The 19311-nt window shown below is 37.8% G+C and overlaps 1 protein-coding gene and 1 pseudogene across 1 annotated transcript in view; one reads left to right on the forward strand and one right to left on the reverse strand.

The window, feature by feature from the left end:
- Positions 1-448: 448 nt before the first annotated feature.
- Positions 449-19311, reverse strand: part of LOC139438262 (BCL-6 corepressor-like) — a 161907-nt gene continuing 143044 nt past the window's right edge. Inside the window, 3 exon segments of the mRNA XM_071213401.1 lie at positions 449-740; positions 2031-2184; positions 2395-2472. Coding sequence (XP_071069502.1) covers positions 449-740; positions 2031-2184; positions 2395-2472 — 524 coding nt within the window.
- On the forward strand, positions 13691-14635 carry LOC139438229 (non-selective voltage-gated ion channel VDAC1 pseudogene; annotated as a pseudogene).

Below are 19311 nucleotides of genomic sequence, written 5' to 3' on the forward strand. Positions count from 1 at the left end.
GTTGTGTGGATTTATTAATTTACCTGGCATGCGCATACTCTCTGTAAACCAAAACATAATATTACATCAATTTGTTCTCCTAAACAAGTTTCTTAATTTGATACTATCACCTAAACAAGTTACACAGTCACAAACGCCTTGAACAAAACAAAACTCATGTACAGGAGTGTTTTACCTCATCTCTCTTAAAAGGAAAAAAAAAAAAATGTTCTCAGTAAAAAACAACCAGAAGCAGGTAGTACATATTTCAAAGTAAAGAAACACCATAACAATTTCCTTAAAACTAATTGAAATTTTAAAACTATATATTGTTTAAGACTTTCAGTGGGAGTTAATCTTATATACAGAGAAATTTTCATATGTGATATTCTTTCCTCTCCAGAAATAGTATTACAACACATAAACAAGGATGAACATCATAACACACTACAAGCATAGACTGGTACACTCACCAGCTGTCTTCCAAGGCCACGTCACTAGGATGAAGACACTCTACAGAGGAGCCGAGTCGAGTTTGAAGCTCATTTGTGAATTCAACCAAATCTAATAGTTGCTTGCTATCGGGATTAAAGTGTTCCAAGTCTTTGGAGGAAGAGAACAAAAGGCTTGCTGAAACCTGCCTGTAAAACTCTGACTCTACAATTGTAACAATTTCCACATTTGGGAAATTGCAGCGGAATACACAGGATGGCATTTTCAGTTTCTTAAGCACATCTGAAAGCAATAACCAGTTTCGCAGCCTGGGAAACAGAAAAGAAAGTGGTTCAAGTTTCCGTGAAAATTAAGCGCTCCCAAATATTAACTATCACTCTGACTAAACCAGTTAAGGGCCATAAAAAGGGCCAGTTATTTCCAAATCAATCTCCCCTGTATTTTCTTACCACGTCCACTGATTGCCCAATAGGTTCATTTCAAGGTGAGGGAAAGTATCTGCTTCTAGTGGGACGAACTCTGGACGCATCTACTTTTATTCAGACAACATCTAGAAAGAATCAACTGATTCAGATGGAAGTAAGAGAAGGGTCTTTCAACGAGATTCTTCACAAGGTCCAGCGCTCTGCTCTCATTGCTGATGTAAAGTGGTCAGTTTCCACTCAGCTGAAGCCACAACTCTCCAAGTATTCCACTAAGACCACTGGGAGAACTGAGCACACCAGAAGTACGTTCACAATCCTCTTCTCTCTCTTGTCGCCTGCTCTCTCACTAATAAAGCACTAAAACACAGAAGGCTATCTGTCCTTTTATTTCACACAAATCGGCCTTCATTCCTATGTCTCTGGGATTGACATTCGAGAAGGAAGGTGTGACATTCTTTACATACACCATGCTCTGGAGCTTCAGATCCCAAGGACAGTAGGAGTAATCATCTTTGTAATACACTGCAGAGCACTGGTCTCTTGACATTTATATCCAAGGGATTAGTTACTAGAGTGAGGGACAAGACTGATTTAACCAAATCTGATAACACACAAAAGATCACAGGTACCCATTCCTACATGAGAAGAGAGTAAATAAACTTAGCCCAGTTCTTCCTCAGTATATAGGGGAAGGGCCCTACGATAGAAGTTGGGTGGATTATAGAACCCTTCTCAAAAAGAGTAAGAATTTAAGTGTCAACTCCTCTGTGAAATTCTACGGACTCATTTCAATACCTCTTGGACACTGAAATGTGACTTGCCCAGGTGGTGTCCTGACAAAAACAGCTTATACCATTCTACAACCTCCCATTCTCCTTGGGTATAATTAAGTCTACAGACACATTTTCTAAATATATATATATATATATATATATATATATATATATATATATATATGTATATATATACACACACATATATATATACACACACATATACTTCATTGATTGATTTTCATCAGGGATTTTTTAAAACTTTATTTCTAAACAAGGGTTAGATAATGGAAAAGTTATTAATACATATTTTCCCATATAGAGTCCCATGGCAGGGATTTTTAACTCCTGCTACCACAAGGTATCAGCTATTTTTCAAACTCATGTTATCCATGCTCACCCCTGAAAGACAGAAACTTGAATGTTATAACATGGTAGGAGAGGGCTATCTGAAAATTCAAATTCAAACACATCGCTGAACGCTTCATCTTTGTCTTCATTCTCTGGTCCTGGGGGATTTGCCAAAATATTATATCCACTTTTATTATCTGGTTCTAAGGGACATGAAAAAAAGAAAAGAAAGAGATCAGTAAGCTGGTGTCAAGATTTCAGCTATTAGCAAAAAATGGGCTCTAAGAAAAAGAGATCATCTCCCAACCAAGCTATGCTTATAGCTCCCACAATCTGCTTTTCTTCCCCTATATCAGAAAGAAGTCCTCTATAACTCATTCACTTCCCATTTAACTGATAAGAACATTGCTCACCACAGACAGAGCTGCCATAGAACTCCCAAGAACTACTTGAGACATCATCACAGGGACCCTGTAGGTCATTTAAATAATCTGGAGAGGGGGAAAAAAAAACATTCTGAGAACAAAATGCTAGCAGAATATTCATAACTTTGTATTTTGTAGTCATAACTTAGACACTAAATACGAACATTTCTCCAAAGAAGATAAACAAATGGCTCAACATCACTGGTTATCAGGGAAATGCAAGTCAATTCACAGTGAGGTACAACACACAGGCATTAGGACAGCTACTATCAAAACATACATAAAATAACAACTGTTGGTAGGGATGGGGAGAAATTGGAACTTTGTACATTGTTGTTGGGATTAGGTTAATACTTGTGCAGCCACTATGAAAATCAGTTTGGCAGTTTCTTAGAGCTGAACATAAAATTACTACATGGCCTGGAAGTACAACACCTAGATCTAAAACAAAACAAAATGAAACCAAAAATAAAGGAGGGACCCAGATGGAGTAGTATTATGCCCAACAGTTAAAAAGGTGGAAGCAACTGACGTGTCCAATCACAGATGAATGGTTAAACAAAATGCAGTGTATACACATAATGTAATGTTCTTCAGGCATAAAAAGGAAAGGAGGTTTGGTATGCCTACAACATTGAAATAAACTCAGCACATACAGAAAAAGAGTCTTTGACATGATATGAAAGGCCTAGAAGAAGCAAATTTCACAGAGATAGTAGTTACAGGTTACCCCTGGGAGAGGCGTTCAGGGAGCGTTATTGCTTATTGGTTGCATAGTTGCTGTTTGAAGCAACAAAAAATTGAGGTACTGAATGTTAGTGATGGTAGAAGAATCCAGTGAATGTGATTAATACTACTGAAGTGCATACTTGACAGTAGATGAAATAGAATTTTTGAGTTGTAGATAAGCTATTATAGTAAAAAGCTGTAACCAAAAATGTGAAAAGCCAAAAAAATTCTGGCAGACGTACTGGGCAGTTTTTCAATAAATTCAGAACGGATTGGCAAGTCACTTCTTATAGAGCCAACCTTAATGGTTTTCTACACACTGGTTAGATTTCTCACAGAACCTTCATATGCATTCCCTTTCTTTCCCTAGGGACAGGCATCCTAATGCCCTAAAGTCCATCAAAACAAAAACTAGATTGGCAAGATGAAAATTCTTTTGGCCTTGATATCCACGAATAAAGCAGTCTTAAATTTGTGTCCTTTCTTTGATAGACTAAGGTGTTTTTTTCCAGGAAATGTAACAAACAATATGGGCCGAATTTGTTTGTGAAATTCTTAAGCAGTGAGTATATGACCATACATTTAACTGCAGGTGCCCCATACTCGTGAAAACTTTGTGCTTCTGCTTTAAGAATTCTTTGAATGGCTTGGGCTGTAATGGATGGGTGATTCACGGAATGAACACCACAAACTTAACCAAATTACTTCATGTGTGGAGGTCTTGCATTTCATCCAGACTCAAAAATGTAAAACGATGAACCAAAATGCGAATTTACAGAAACACCAGAAACCATTTTGCACTTACTAGGATATTTATTAATAAAGTAATAGATAATGAAGATTACAAGCATGTGGAGTGATTGGAATTCTTGTGCATCAATGGTAGAAAAGTAAGCTACTACCGTTTTTGCGGAAGACAGTTTTGTAGTCCCTCAAAAGTGTAAACATAGCATTATCGATGTATTATACTATCGATACAAAGTACCTGAAATCTGCTGGTTTTTATAAAAGGCATTTATTTGGGGGTAAAAGTGAACAGGTACCAGACCATAAAGAGTCCAACTCAAAGTTGCTTTCTCACCAAAGTCAGTTGCCATGTGTTCAGGCAAGATGGCGGGCACCCTCTGTGCCTGGACTCTCCTGAGCTGCCTCTTTCTCTTGAAGCTCGGTAGGTCCAGCTTCTTCCTGGTTTCAGCTGCAAGTGGGCATAGGGCTTCCTATAGAATTTTGGCTCTTCTTCCCAATCTCAACAGTAAGCTATCCGGCAAAAATGTCTTATCTTTCCCTGAGACTTCAGCTCTTTGAGAATTCTTCTTTGTCACATGGCTGGATCACAAATGACTGAGTTCTTGCTTCCCATGTGTCTTCATGAGTGATTTCCATACATTAATCCAAGCAAGGGGGTGGATACGCAACCTGAGTCATGCACTGTGATGTAATCAAATCAAAGTCCTAATCTTAACAGGTAACCTAATCAAAGACTCATCAGCTGAATTTAATGAAATAAAAGGCTATCACACTCAGAGGAATAGACTAGTTTACAAACATAATCTTTCTCTTTTGGGGACTCGTGAATAATCTCAAACTGTCACATCATATAATGCAGAAATTTCACTCTTCAATAGATACTCAAAAGCATTTAAAGTAGACCCAAACGAGGAGTTCTACGCCCATGTTCATGGCAGCATACATATTCATAAGAGCCCAAAGACAGAAACAATCTACGTTCTCATTAACAGTTTAACAGATAAACAAAATGTGCCATATATATATATACACACACACACACACACACATTTTGCCATGAAAATAATAAAGATGAGAGCTCTGTTACGTTGTAGAACAGGGATGTTCTTTAAAAACATGCAGACACAAAAGGACAAACATTGTTATGACCCCTAATACATGAAAAATTTAAAATACATAATTTTACAGAGACAGAAAATTAATTAGAGTTTAGAGCTGGGGAAATGAAGTTATTGCTTAATGACTACAGAGTTTCTGTTGGGGTAATGAAAAGTTATGGTAAAGGACCATGGCATTGGTAGGCATCATTTTAAGTGTGATAAGAGTAAAAAGTGGGAAAAACAGAAAAGTTTCTGTTATAGATTAAAAAAATTTTTTAAATCAATGTTCAATAATGAAACTTAAAATAGAATATAAATATTTTAATAACAGATACAAATCACAGCTAAGTTTAAAATATATAATTTTAGGAAAGATAATAATTTTAGAAAACTTTTTACAGCCTTAGTACAAAGATGTCATAACAAATGTGCAATGAGTAGCAAAGTAACTAGCTTCTCTAAACTTTATCTTAAACCAAAGAAAAGGCCAAATATTTTGCTGATTTTCTCAAAACTCAAAGTGTTTTTAATTTCTGCCCAGTAAAACCCAAATAGAAATGACCAAGGTTCCAACTAATACATATTTTTTTAAAGATTTATTTTTTATTTATTTCTCTTCCCTTCCACCCCACCCCGAGTTGTCTGCTCTCTGTGTCCATTTGTCCATTTGCTGTGTGTTCTTCTGTGTCCACTTGTATTGTCAGAGGCACCGGGAATCTGTGTCTCTTTTTTTGCGTCATCTTGCTGTGTCAGCTCTCCGTGTGTGAGGTGCCACTCCTGGGCAGGCTGCATTTTCTTCCACCTGGAGCGGCTCTCTGAGAGAGGCGCACTCCTTGTGTGTGGGGCTCCCCTAGGCGGGGGACACCCAGGCGTGGCACGGCCCTTCTTGCACATGGCAGCACTGCACACGGGTCAGCACATCACATGGGTCAGGAGGCCCTGGGTTTGAACCTTGGACCTCCTATGTGGTAGGTGGATGCTCTATCAGTTGAGCCAAATCCAATTCCCTTAGGTACCAACTAATACTTAAATAAAGAATATTTCTTGAATGTTTTTGTTTCTGTCTCTTGAAATGACCTACCTTTCAGAAACATTTCCATAAGTTCACTGTGGGTCATTTTCATGATAGTTCTACCTGAGTATGTAGCCAGAGTAGGATCGGCACCATAGGAGAGGAGCAGACGGACAATTCCCAAGTGATCACTCTCAACTGCATCATGGAGAGGCCTAGGAAGACACATGCAATAGGAAATGAACATGTGTACCCAATGTTTGTTCCAAAGTTGTTTCCATTAAAAACAGTCAAAATTGGAGGCATGTGTATCATGTCTTCTAAGTGTTCTAGGCACACTATTTCAATAAGGGGTTGCCTAGTGACACCACTCTCACATAAATAGGGAAACCGAGGCACTTGGCTAGTAGCCCATGGTCAATTTATCAATTACTCTATTATTTCTAGGCCTAACTCGACACATCAGAGAAATGACTATTTCAGGCCAAATTCTAAAATGAAAATCTACCTTAACCCACAGCCAAATTCAAGACAAAACTGGAAATAATTTCAAAAAATTTAAGGACTAAAGGACTGTAGAAAGGGAAAAGAAATGGCAGAAAAAAATTCCATAGTTATAGAAGCCAAACAAAATCATTAACAATTTTTAGAAATGCCTACTCCATTTTCAAAAGAAACTTGGTGCAAAGATAAATAGTTAGTGACGATATTCCTGAAAGTCTAACTGCTGACTCTTCTACAGATCAATGATCAAGCCTTTGACCCAGAATCAGCAAGCCACTGCAGTATGTTCTTAGGAGGGTACAAAACCCCCTCACCCATGTCCCCTACAGGATGCACTGCTGTCTGCAATTTCACCCAGAGGAAATGCTCTTTGGAAACAGAAAAAACAAGTAAATAACAGGTTTGCGATATTTATGATGTCAGAACTGTCCTAGTGACCACCATTCAACTCACACAAGCATGAAGACACTCTGGCTAATTCAGACCTGGGTCTCTGCCCAAGAAATTGAGGCCAAGGGCAAGGTGAGAGTCAAGGCCAGGGATAGGCCTGATTATGGCACTAGCTCTCAGTATTCCTGGGACTAGCAGTTAAGCTGTATTTAAATATAGTAAATTAAAGAATGATGTAAAGACCTTTGTCCCAAAGCAATGACACCTCAACACAATCCCAGCAACCTATGTTCACCAAAACAGAAAAGTCAATCCTCAAATTCATATGGAATTGCAAGATGCCCTTAAAAGCCAAATTAGCTAAAAAATGTACAGAATTCTACGTTTAACAATTTCAAAACATACTTTGAAATCACAGATACCAAACCATTAGAGGAATCGATTTAAGGACTGTGGGAAGATGGAAGAGTAGGAAGTTAAAGGAATCTATGGATCTACCAAAATAACTACTAAACTTGAAGAAACTGCCTGAAACAACCAATTTAAACTCCGAGGCCAGGCAAACAAGGTATAGGATCAAGGAACAGGAGGAACAGGCTGGTAAACTGAAATAAAGACTGGAGAACTTCACCCTCCATGCAGTAGCTATTCTGTTCCCCCTGACTACTGGATGGAAGGAGTGGGAACTGGAGCTCATAAAAATAGACCTGCATACTCAGGGTTTGTGTGGTCTGATTCTATATCTCTATCTTTCATTAGCTATTTCATATCACTGGGGACTTAGTTCTGAGGGTGGATATTGTTACAATGCCTCTGAAGAGAAGAGGAATCTTAAAGAATTTCTTTCTTAAAGACTAATCTTTCTAAAAGTATGGAAACCAGTTAAAGCCCTGTATTAACTGGACAAGTGCTAAATTAAGAAAACACAGCTTCAAAAGTCATTGAAGAATCTCCTTGTGCCTGGTCGGAACCTCCTTACACCCTCCACAACACCAAGTGGGGCAAATTGTATTTCCATTGTGGGACCTTGGCTCTAGATCCTAAGGGAGAAGAGTGGCTCCTGCACATACTGGGGATTATGTATGTCACTGTCAAGAAATCAGATGTAAGTTTGAGAGTCTTGGGTTTCCCCCCCTTCTCCGCCCCCCCCAAATTTGTCCTAAGATCAGAGAAGTCACTTGCAGATAGCTGGAAAAGTGTGAGGAACCATTAAGTTCTTTCTGTGGCCTGGGACAAAGGACCACCTACATTAAGACACTCAAAAGAACACCTAAGGCAATTCTCTAGCAAGCAAAAGCCAAGAAGAAGCAAACTCCCAAGCTTGGGCTCCACATACAACTGAAAGAGAAAGAGGACAGGTACTTCTCTCATTTGCCTTGGACTTACATGCTTGATAGGAATGCTAAACTCTGAAGAAAGCATTCAAATCAACTAGTCAAGTACAGTACAGTACAGTCACGTACAGTTTCTCATCTGAAAGCATGAAGGATGAGGGCAAAAATGCCGTGGTATGAAATTCTTAAATCACTGCAAGAAAACAGGCGTCAACCAAGAATTTCATGTCCATCAAGCCTTTCTTTCAAAAATGAAGGCGAAATTGAGACGTTACCAGATAAACGATAAGAGAATATGTCACCACTAGAAATGCCCTACAATAAGGCTAAAGGAAGTTCTTCAAAAAGAGGAAAAGGATGTTAGATAGTGCAGCAAAGCAGTATAAAGAAATAAAGACCTCCAGTAAAGGTAAAAGCTGAGCGGTGTCAAATTACCGCTCTTACCTGAAAACTATAGGGTCTAGAAAAAAGAAGAGCAAACTAAATGCAAAGCAAGAGAAAGGAAAGAAATAAAATAACACCAGGAATAAAAGACGTAGAATAAAAACTAGAGATGACTGTCACAAACAAGAGTTAGTTCTTGGAAATATCAATGAAATCGACAAAGTTTCAGCTAGACAGTTTAAGAAAAGAAACAGGACGGAAATCAGAAATGGAAATGGGGACATGACTAACAAACTCACAGAAACAAAAGGACTAAAAGAGGATAATATGGACAACTGTATGCCAACAAATTGGACAACCTAGATAAGACGGAAAAGTTACCAGAATCATACAAAGTTCAAAGACTTAAGAAAAACAGCATATCTCAACAAAACAATAACTAGTAAAGAGGTTATATTACTAAGCAAAAACTTCCTAACAACAAACACAACAAAAACCCAGAGCCAGAAGACATCGCAGGTGATTTTTACCCAACATTCCGAGAAGAATTAAAACTTAACCTTTTTCAAAGTTTTTGTTAAAAAAATCAGAGAGAAAATCGTCCCTTAAAAGCCAGATAAAGATACCCCATGAAAAAGACAAATACCCCTTAATATATAGATGCAAAGATGCTAAAAAAAAATGTTAGCAAACAAATCCAACAGCACAGCAAATGAATTTTACATCGAGATGAACAAGGATTTATCTCAGGTATGCCCGGATATATCGACATAAAATAAGAAAATCAACAAATGTAATATATCACTTTAACAGAACAAAACGTTACGTTAAATAAAATGAGGTTCCCAAATACCCCCTCCCCACCCCATCCCTCTCCTCCCACATCAACAACGTCTTTCATCATTGTGGCACTTTCACTGCATTTGGTGAATACATTTTGGAGCACTGCTACACTGCATGGATTATAGTTTACATTGTAGTTTACACTCTCCCTCAGTCCATTCAGTGGGTTATGGCAGGATATATAATGTCCTGCATCTGTCCCTGCAATATCATTCAGGACAACTCCAAGCCCCCCAAATGTCCCCATATCACACTCTTATTCCCTTATGCCCAGTAGTAATGAGCATTTAATGAAGCCAGGAAAAACAATTCTAACTGCAATAGCAATTAAAAGAATGAAATGTGTAGGAATAAATCTAATCAAGGATGTGTAGAGTCATAGAGAAAACTACAAGATATGCTAAGAGAAAGCAAAGATGATTAAATAAAAGACATTCCATGTTCGTGGCCTGGAAGAACAAATATTAACATGTCGATCTCATCAAAAGAAATTTACAGATTCAATGCAATCCCCAATCAAAATTGCAAAAACAGGAAACCCAATCATTAAATTTCTATGGTCGGACAGGATTTGTAATTAGTACTGCTAACGCATGGGTATGCTAGTGGTTTGCTTTTTCTTGTGTTTTCTTTTTTGGAGTAATGAAAATATTCTAATATTGATTGAAGTAATGAATGAACAATTGTGTGATTAAACCAAATGCCACAGATTGTACACTTTAGGTAAACTGGATGATTTTATATATACGGCAGGATAATGGGCTCCAAACAGCAAAAGTTATCTGGGAAAACAAGAATGAAGTTGCAGTACTCAGACTTCCCAAACCTACAATTTATTACAAACCTATGATGATCAAATCAGCGAGGTACTGGCACAAAGACATATCGACCAATGGAATTGAACAGAAAGATCTTAAAGTGAGACAATAACTCAGATTTATGGTCAATCGCTTTTAGACAAGTGTACTATTCCACTTAATTCAGAAAGCATAGTCTCTTCTACAGATGGTACTGGGAAAAACTCGATGTACATGTTCAAAGAATGAAAGTGGATCCCCACCACACGGTATATACAAAAACAAGTAAAAATGGACAACAGACCTAAATCTAAAAGCAGAACTATAAAATTACTACAAGAAAGGTGGGAAAGCATCTTTAGGATACTGTGGTAGGCATGGTTTCTGAGATTTTACACACAAAGCACAAGCAATTCAAGAAAAAATAGATAAGTGGGACCTAATCAAAACTGTAAATTTTTGTTCCTCAAATGTCTTTATCATGAAAGGAAAAAGATAACTTCCTTTAAAATGAGAAAATGATTCTTGAGGAATTAGTATATTCACAACATGCAAAAACCCTACAACACAACAATAAACAATAACCCAACTTAAAAATGGGAAAAATATTCGGAAAAAACATTTTTCTGAAGAACACATACCGAGACCAAAAACACATGAAAAAATGCTCAACCTCACCAGTTATGAGGTAAATGGAAATCCATACTACAATGCAATACTATTTCATCCTCACAACAGTATTGGCTATTAAATCCAACATGGCCAACTGATTCTGTATCTTTTTTGTTTTGTTTTCTTTTTTTTTTTTACTTTATTAGAGAATTTGTGGGTTTACAGAACAGTCATGCATAAAATACAGGATTCAAACATATTATCACCCCTTGCGTTGGTATGGAACACTTATTTCAATTGATGGTGACATTATTTATATAATTGTATTATTAACTCTCTAGCTGAAAGTGTAAAAAGGTTCACTGGTTATGTAATATGGTACTATCAGTTTTTAAAATTTTTAAATATTAATACCATGTGTACAATCTAACATTTCCTCTTTTAATGACATGCAAATATATAATCCAGTACTATTAATCCCATTTAAAATATGAGACTGTCAGGTTATAAGATAGGTCTACACTTAGCTCTGAGGAAATCCCAAACAGAGGTCGACAGTGGTTACAGCATTTCACATTTCCACTAAGCAGTAACTGGGTGTTTCTATTTTTCTAAATCATCTTCAACTGTTGGAAAATTTCCTTTTTTAAACAGCAGCAATTCTAATGGGTGCTATTGTAGTTTGGATTTGCATTTCTCTGATGGCTGGATGTTGAGAATGCTTATTTGTACCTTCTGGCCTTCGTATATCTTTTTTGGGAAAATGTCTATACAAGTCATTTGCCCATTTTAAATTGGGTTGTTTGTCCTTTGGTTGCTAAATTGAAGGTTATCTTCATATAATCTGAATATAAAACTTTTACTGCATATGCAGTTTCCAAATACTTTCTTCCATTCTGTAGGTTTTTGTTTTACTTTACTTTCATGATAAAGTCTGTGAGGCACAAAAGTTTTAAATTCTGACGAGGTCCCATTTACTTATTATCTCTCTAGTTACTTGTACTTTGGAGGTAAGGTCTAAGAAACTATTGCCTAACACAAGGTACTGAAAATGCTTCCTTCTTTTCTTCTATGAGTGTAATAGGTTTGGATCTTGAATTTAGGTTATTGATTCTTTTCTTTGAGAGGGAAGGGAGCAGTTTAATACTTTACTGTGTGGAGCTCTACTATGACAAAGTGAACACTTACACATTCCATAGTGATCCACTTTAGAGTGATTTTTGCATAAGTTGTGAGATAGTGGTCCTCCATCTTTTTGCAACTGCAGATCTAATATTCAGAGCACACAGGGATTACTACTTCCCAGTGGAGTGGTCTTTGCCTTCTTTTCCAAAATCAATCGGCCATAAACGTGAGAGTTGATTTCTGAGTTCTAAATTCAATTCCATTGATCTCTATGCCTGTCCTGTCCTTGTCTCTGTACTATGTCGTTTTGATAACGGTGGCTTTCAAGTAAGTTTTAGTATTGGAAGTGTGAGTCTTTCAACATAATGCCTCTTTTTCTTTGTGGCTTAGTTATTCAGGGACCCTTATCCAGATAGATATAGATAGATATAGATATAGATATAGATGATATAGATACAGATATGTGTGTGTGTATATAAATTTTTTAGGAGGTACCTGGGATTGAACCCAGAACCTCATTCATGAACAGCAGGTGCTTAACCAGTGAGATAATTGCTTTCCAATGAGAGGTTTTTTTTTTCTTCGTGTTTGTCTCTTTTGTGTTTAGTAGGTACAAGGATTGAACCTGGGACCTTCATAATGAGAAACAGGCATTCAACCACTTGAGCTATATCTACTCCCCAATTCCATATAAATTTGATGATTGGCTTTTCAATTTCTGCAAAGGCTGCTGCAATTTTGGTTAGACTGTGTTGTGCTGAAATATGTAAATCACTTCAGGCAGCACTGACATCATAATGATATTTAGTCTCCCAATCCATGAACATGGAATATATTTCTCTTTATTTAGATAGTCTTTGTTTTCCTTTAGGAATGTTTGGTAGTTTTGGTGTATAGGTCCTATACATCCTAGGTGAGATTTATTTCTAGATATCTGGTTCTTTTATTTCCTATTGTGAATGGAATTTTCTTTAAATTTCTCATTCTGACTGCTCATTGCTTTTTTATATAAACACTTCTAATTTTGGGTGTTGATCTTATTCCCTGTTACTTGCTAGTTACTTATCAGCTCTAGGAGATTTCTTGTAAATTTCTCAGAATTTTCTGAATGTGGGACCATGCTGTCTGTAAACAGAGAAACTTTTACATCTTTTCCAATTTGGATGTCTTTTGATTTTTTTCTTACATAACTTCTCTGGCATGAACTTCCAGCACAACATTGAACTGTAACAGTTATAGTGTGAATCCTTGACTTGTTTCTGATATTAAAGGGAAAGCTTTCAGTCTCTCCACCAGTAGGAAGGATGCTAAGCGTGGGCTTTTTTTGCTCTAGCTATGAATTCTGGCACAGTGTGAAATAACAGTGGTGACAGTGGGATGCTTGTCTTGTTTCCAATCTTTGACAAAAAGCTTTCACCAGTCCCTCAGATGTTGGCTGTGGGTTTTTCATATATGCCATTTAGCATGCTGGGTAAGTTTCCTTCTATTCCTGTCTTTCAAAGTATTTTTATCAGGAGAGGATGCTGGATTTTGTCCATTCCCTTTTCTGTATGAATTGAGATGATCACATTATTTTTTCCCACTGATTTGTTAATGGGTGTGTTACGTTAATTGTTTTCCTTGAGTTCAACCGCCCTTCTACAACAGGAGTAAAATCCACTTGAATGAGGGCTGCTGCCACTGCTGAGCCACCACCCCTGACAGAACATGGATGTGCCTCCTATATATTTTGATCTTTGGAAATCCACCAGGGATGTCTTTACCAAGGGCTTAATAAAACTGGACTTGAAAACGAAATCTGAGAATGGACTGGAATTCATAAGGTCAGGCTCAGCCAACACGGAGACTACCAAAGTTACAGGCAATCTGTAAACCCAGATAGAGATGGGCTGAATATGGTCTGACATTTACAGAGAAACGGAATACTGACAATACACTGGGCACCAAGTTTACTGTGGAAGATCAGCTCACACATGGACTGAAGTAGACCTCTAATTCACCCTTTTCATTATTTAACACTGAGGGGTGGCGAGCTAAAATCAAAACAGGGCATAAGCAGAAGCACATCAACCCAGGCAGTGACATGGATTTTGACATTCCCAGGCCTCTATTTTAGGGTGTTCTGATTCTGGATTATCAGGCCTGGCTAGCCAGTTATCAGATGAATTGAGACCACTAAGTCCCAAGTGAAACACAGCAATTTTGCTGTTGGTCACAAGACTGATAAAAAATTCCAGCTTCACACTAATGTGAGTGAGGGGACAGAGTTTGGCAACTCCAATTACCTGCAGATAAACAGGAAGCTGGAGACATCAATCTCACCCAGACAGCAGGAAACAGACATATTCATTTTGGGATAGCAGCCGCATATTGGACTGACCCTGATGCATGCTTCCTGGCCAAAGGGAACAAGGCCAGCGTGATAGGTTTAGGATTCACTCAGACCTATGGTTAGGTATCAAACGGACACTGTCAGCTCTGCCAGATGGCAAGAATGTCAATGCTGGTGGTCACAAGTTTGATCTAGGACTGTAATTTAAAGCACAGATTAGTACTGTGCAATCATTTAGCTTTAAACCATTTTTTAGCATAGCTACCTTCAAAATTTACTGTACCTTTGATGTTGTATATCTGGGATCCAAGAACTGCTAAATATCATGTTAGAACTCCAGGTTAAAGATGATTCAGCTTTAAAACTATAACCTTTCAGAGGTACAGAGGAAATCCAATTCCAAAAAAGAAAAAAAAAATAGCTCCTTTAGGGGAAGTTTGGGAGGAACTTGGTGTCCCTCCAAAGATTTAGGTTTAATTTTTATCTAGAAATGGGTGCAAGTGGAGGCCGATAATATGTAAGCATTTAGGAAATTCCTTTTGAGTAAATAAATGAAATTGTGATTTCTTGAGAATTGAAACTAGGTTTCCTAATCCCAGGTGTGCCAAGGTTCAATGCTTGATAGCATATAAAAATTTATCTCAAAGGGGCACTTTTAGATAGATCTTCATGACCTGTTTCCACCCTAGTCACCTCTTTTACAGTAAAAGTAGTCTGTAGGGCTTAGTAGGCGTTTTGTGCCATTTTGGGGTGGAATGGATGGATGTGACAAAGCCAATAATTCAGCTATTAATTCCCTCTTGGTGTGTGGTTTTGTGCACCAGAGTAGGAAATAGATTCCAGGAGCTCCTGCTGCAAGAATCTCTGTAACCATAACATGGTGACACACCCTGAAACTAAACTGGACTTTTGTTATATTTGCATGACTCAATTTAATTTCAGCAGCTTAATGGGTGCGTTTTAGAGTCTTCCATTTATGTGGAATTAGATCACTCCTTTCAAATTCTGTAATCAATATCACAAAATAAAACGAATAAAATATTGAAAACTCAAAAAAGCCCACTTTATTATGGTGTGCAATTCTTGTATTATGCTGTTAGAGTTGCTATACAAATATTTTGTTGTGATTTTTTGTATCTATATTCATTCAATTCTTTGGGAGAGTTTGAGCAGGATTGGTATTATTTTTTCTCAAAATGATTGGTAGAGACGAAGCAAGATTATGAAGTAGGGAAAAGCTGGCTGCATTGTTCCTCCAAAAACTATGGCAAATTAGTCCGGTTTGCTGGGCATAAAGGAAACGGGGATGTCGTGGGTGCAACAGGAGAGAAAAATGGAGTGGGGGGTACCCAGCCAGGCACCGGCAGAAAGGAAAGCTGCACAGGATCCAGCAGGAAGATCAACAGACAACTGGCTCTGGGGAAAATGGGAGCCACTGTAGGGTCATCAGGCAGGTAGACTGATGTGCAGCCGGCTATGTGGCAGGGGACAGTCTACTCAGTCAGCTAAGATTCTGGAGGAGAGGTGAGCTGCTGTAGGGCTGTCTGAAGGCAAGCTGGCACAGAAGCTGTGGAAGGCACAGAATAAGCAGAGGAATCTAGTTGGAGGGAATCTAGTTGGAGGGGTGCCTTCTACCTGTACCTGCACAGAGGCAGTCTCTGCGGTGACTGATTGATGGGTGTAAGCAGGTAGAGAGGAGAAGCCTTGTGGGCACTAGAGGGCTGAGAGAGAGAGGTCTGTTTGTTTGGTCCCTTCAGACCTCATCTGGATATCTGCGTAACACGATAACCAAAAACGAACAGGGGTAGCAATACTGAAATTCAACAAAATATACTTTAAATGTAAACCTGTTGTAAGGGACAAAGAAAGACACTATAAATAAAAGAAGTAATCTACCAAGAAAAAAGAACAATCATAAATTTTTATGCACCTAGTCAGACCGCTCCCACCGGAGGCAAATACTGGTAAAACTAAACAGAGAAATTGATGCCTCTACAATCATCATGGGGAATGACAACACACCAGTATCACTAATAGAACATTTCAGCAGAGGGTCAACAAGGAAAGAGAGATTTTGAATAAAAATTTGAAGGAACTAGTTCTCAGGAATGTACACAGTACATTGCATCCAAGAAAGGGGAGGGTAAATATTCTTTTCTAGTATTAATTACTCATTCTCCAAGACAGATCAGAAATCTGAACAGACTTAGAAAAACTGAAATTACACAAAAAAATGTTTCCCTGACCATAATAGAATGAAGCTGGAAATCACTATGGGGAAGAGGTCCAGAATAGGAACAAATACATGGAAGTTGAAACAGAATACTCTTGAACAATCAGTGGGTCAAAGGGGTAAATTCCAAGAAAAATTAGTACCTACCTTGAACCGAATGAAACTGAGAACAGAACATAGCAAAACTACTGGAATGTAACAAAGGCCATTCTGAGAGGGAAATTCATTACCCTTCAATGCCTATATTTTATAAAAAGGGAGGAGCTAAATTCAAAGACCTAACTGTAAACCTGGTAGAATCAGAAAAAGAACAACAATCTAATCCCAAGGCAAAGAGAAGGAAATAAATAACAAAGAATAGAGCAGAAATAAAAGAAATAGAGGAGAAAAAGAAAAAAATTAACAAAGAATTAATAAAACAAAAATTGACTTTTTAGGATTTTTAAAACTGATACACCCTTAGATAGACTAACAGAAAAAAGAGCGATGTAAATGAATAATAACATAAGAAATCAAAGAGGACTTCACAACTGACCATACAGAAATAAAGAGTATTGTGAAAAATACTTTGATAAATTGTATGCCAACAAATTGAATGATTTTAATGAAATGGAAGAATTTCTGGAAACATGCAAGCAACATATATTGACGAAAGAAGAAACAGAACTCAACAGACCCATCACACATAGTGAGATATAATTGGTAATCAAAAACCTCCAAAGTACTCTTGTTATATAGACATATTTACTTGATAGAGAGAAGCCCACACAGTAACTAAGAAATTATTAAACTTCCCTCCTGGGGAATGGCTGCTACATTCTCAAATAAAAAGAACAAAACACCTGGAATATATGAGCCATAGTTAATGAAACAGACTAATACAGCAATCCTTGATCTTCTTCTAAATATACTTTATTTTAAAGAGGTTTTAAGTTACAAAAAATGTTACAATGAAAGTATAATTTATACCCATATATACCCAAACTCCTATCCTCCTCATCTTTTCCTATTAATGACATCTTACAATATGTGGTATTGTTACAATTGGAGAATAAATACTGAAACAATGCTACTAAGGTCTATAGTTCACACAGTGGTTTACATTTAATTCCAGTCCTCTGAAAATGCCCTATATTCCATCTACTCTTCCCTTCCTTTCCTCTCAGAACCTTTGGTAACCACTATGTTGAAGGCATTTTGTAAGTTCTTCCATTATTCCAGTACTAATAAGTTTACTTTGCCCATGATTGCATTGCCCCTTAGGTTTGCTCGTTCTTCAACCTTGAGGATTTTGGAGCCATTGGTCTTAATGTTTGTACTTCAACCCTTACTCCTGCATAATTAAAACTTAGCCTAATTATAATTAAGACCAAAGACTTGCCTCTTGAAAATCTCCTTGTTACTCAAACATGGCCTAAATAAACTCACTACATTTCCCCCTGGCATAGGATCTGAACCCAGAGTATAAGCCTCACTGGCATTGAGGGATTATTATCAAACACCGACAACTGAGGCATCTGAAAAAGACCTAGACCAAAGAGGAAACAAGAAATACAAAAGAGTTACTATGGCTGCAAGATTTCAAGCTGAGTTGAGAAGGTATTTCAGAGATGATGTCTATGCACATCTCAGACAGCTCTCGCTAAGTGTCACAGCACACAAAACCAAACAAGAGGTGCTCCTGAGGTCTCTAGGGTCACTGGACACTATAGACAAGGTACACAGCACCATGAAATCAGAACTCCTGGCAATGGGTTGGGCCGTACCTTGGAATATATACTAATGTCTATTCCCAATTTAGTAGATTTAGCCTTATTTATAATTTCCCTGCACATGATTTTGTACCCTTTTATTTTAAGCTCTAATCAGCACTGTAGCAGTATGATATGGATATGAATTCCAAAAATAGATATCGGATTATGTTTGCAATCTGCCCTGTACCTGGGATGATTGAGTTATGATTAGGGCTTTGATTGGGTCACATGATTAGGGCACCAAGGGGTGAGGATTCACAGATAAAAGGCATGGCAGAGGACAGAGCAGAGTGTTTCTGAGGTTGGAGTTTTGATGTTACAGTTTGATACTGAATACTTAAGCTGGAGCTCCAGCAAGTTAGCACGCAGAGGAAAGAGAAGTCAACCCCAGGACGGAAGGAATCTTGAACCCAGAGAAATGCAAGCCCCAAGAACACAGGAACCTAGCAAGCCTGAGCCCTCGCAGACATCGGAAGGCAACTTGCTCCAAAAAGACTCTGGCGAGGGAAGTAACTTATGCTTTATGGCAAGGTATCTGTAAGCTCCTACCCCAAATAAATACCCTTTACAAAAACCAACCCATTTCTGGTATTTTGCATCAGCATGCCTTTGGCCATCTAATACAAGCACTATACCCTTTAAAATTACGTCCCGAGGACTTTAATCTTCAGTAGAGTTCATATGCCTGAATCTCATCATAGTTTTGGCCAATACCTACCCTCCAATTCATTGGACTCAACCAGGACATCTAACGAAATGTTGAAAACGGACAAACACCATTTGAAAAAAAAACCAGACAAAAGGAATCTACAACTCTAAGCAAAACAGCTCCTTCCATCTTCCCCGTAAGCTCTAAGCTCCCTCTCAATGTGAAACAACGGCAACACCCTCCCCAAATCCTAAATATAGAAGAAAGAACAAACATAAAGTGGGAATGCAAACATGGAGCAAAGCAGAGCTATTGTTGTTGTTGTAAGTGAAGAATTTGTTACATTGACATGAGAATGCT

Source organism: Dasypus novemcinctus, chromosome Y, assembly GCF_030445035.2.
Source record: "Dasypus novemcinctus isolate mDasNov1 chromosome Y, mDasNov1.1.hap2, whole genome shotgun sequence".
NCBI classification, from domain to species: Eukaryota; Metazoa; Chordata; class Mammalia; order Cingulata; family Dasypodidae; genus Dasypus; species Dasypus novemcinctus.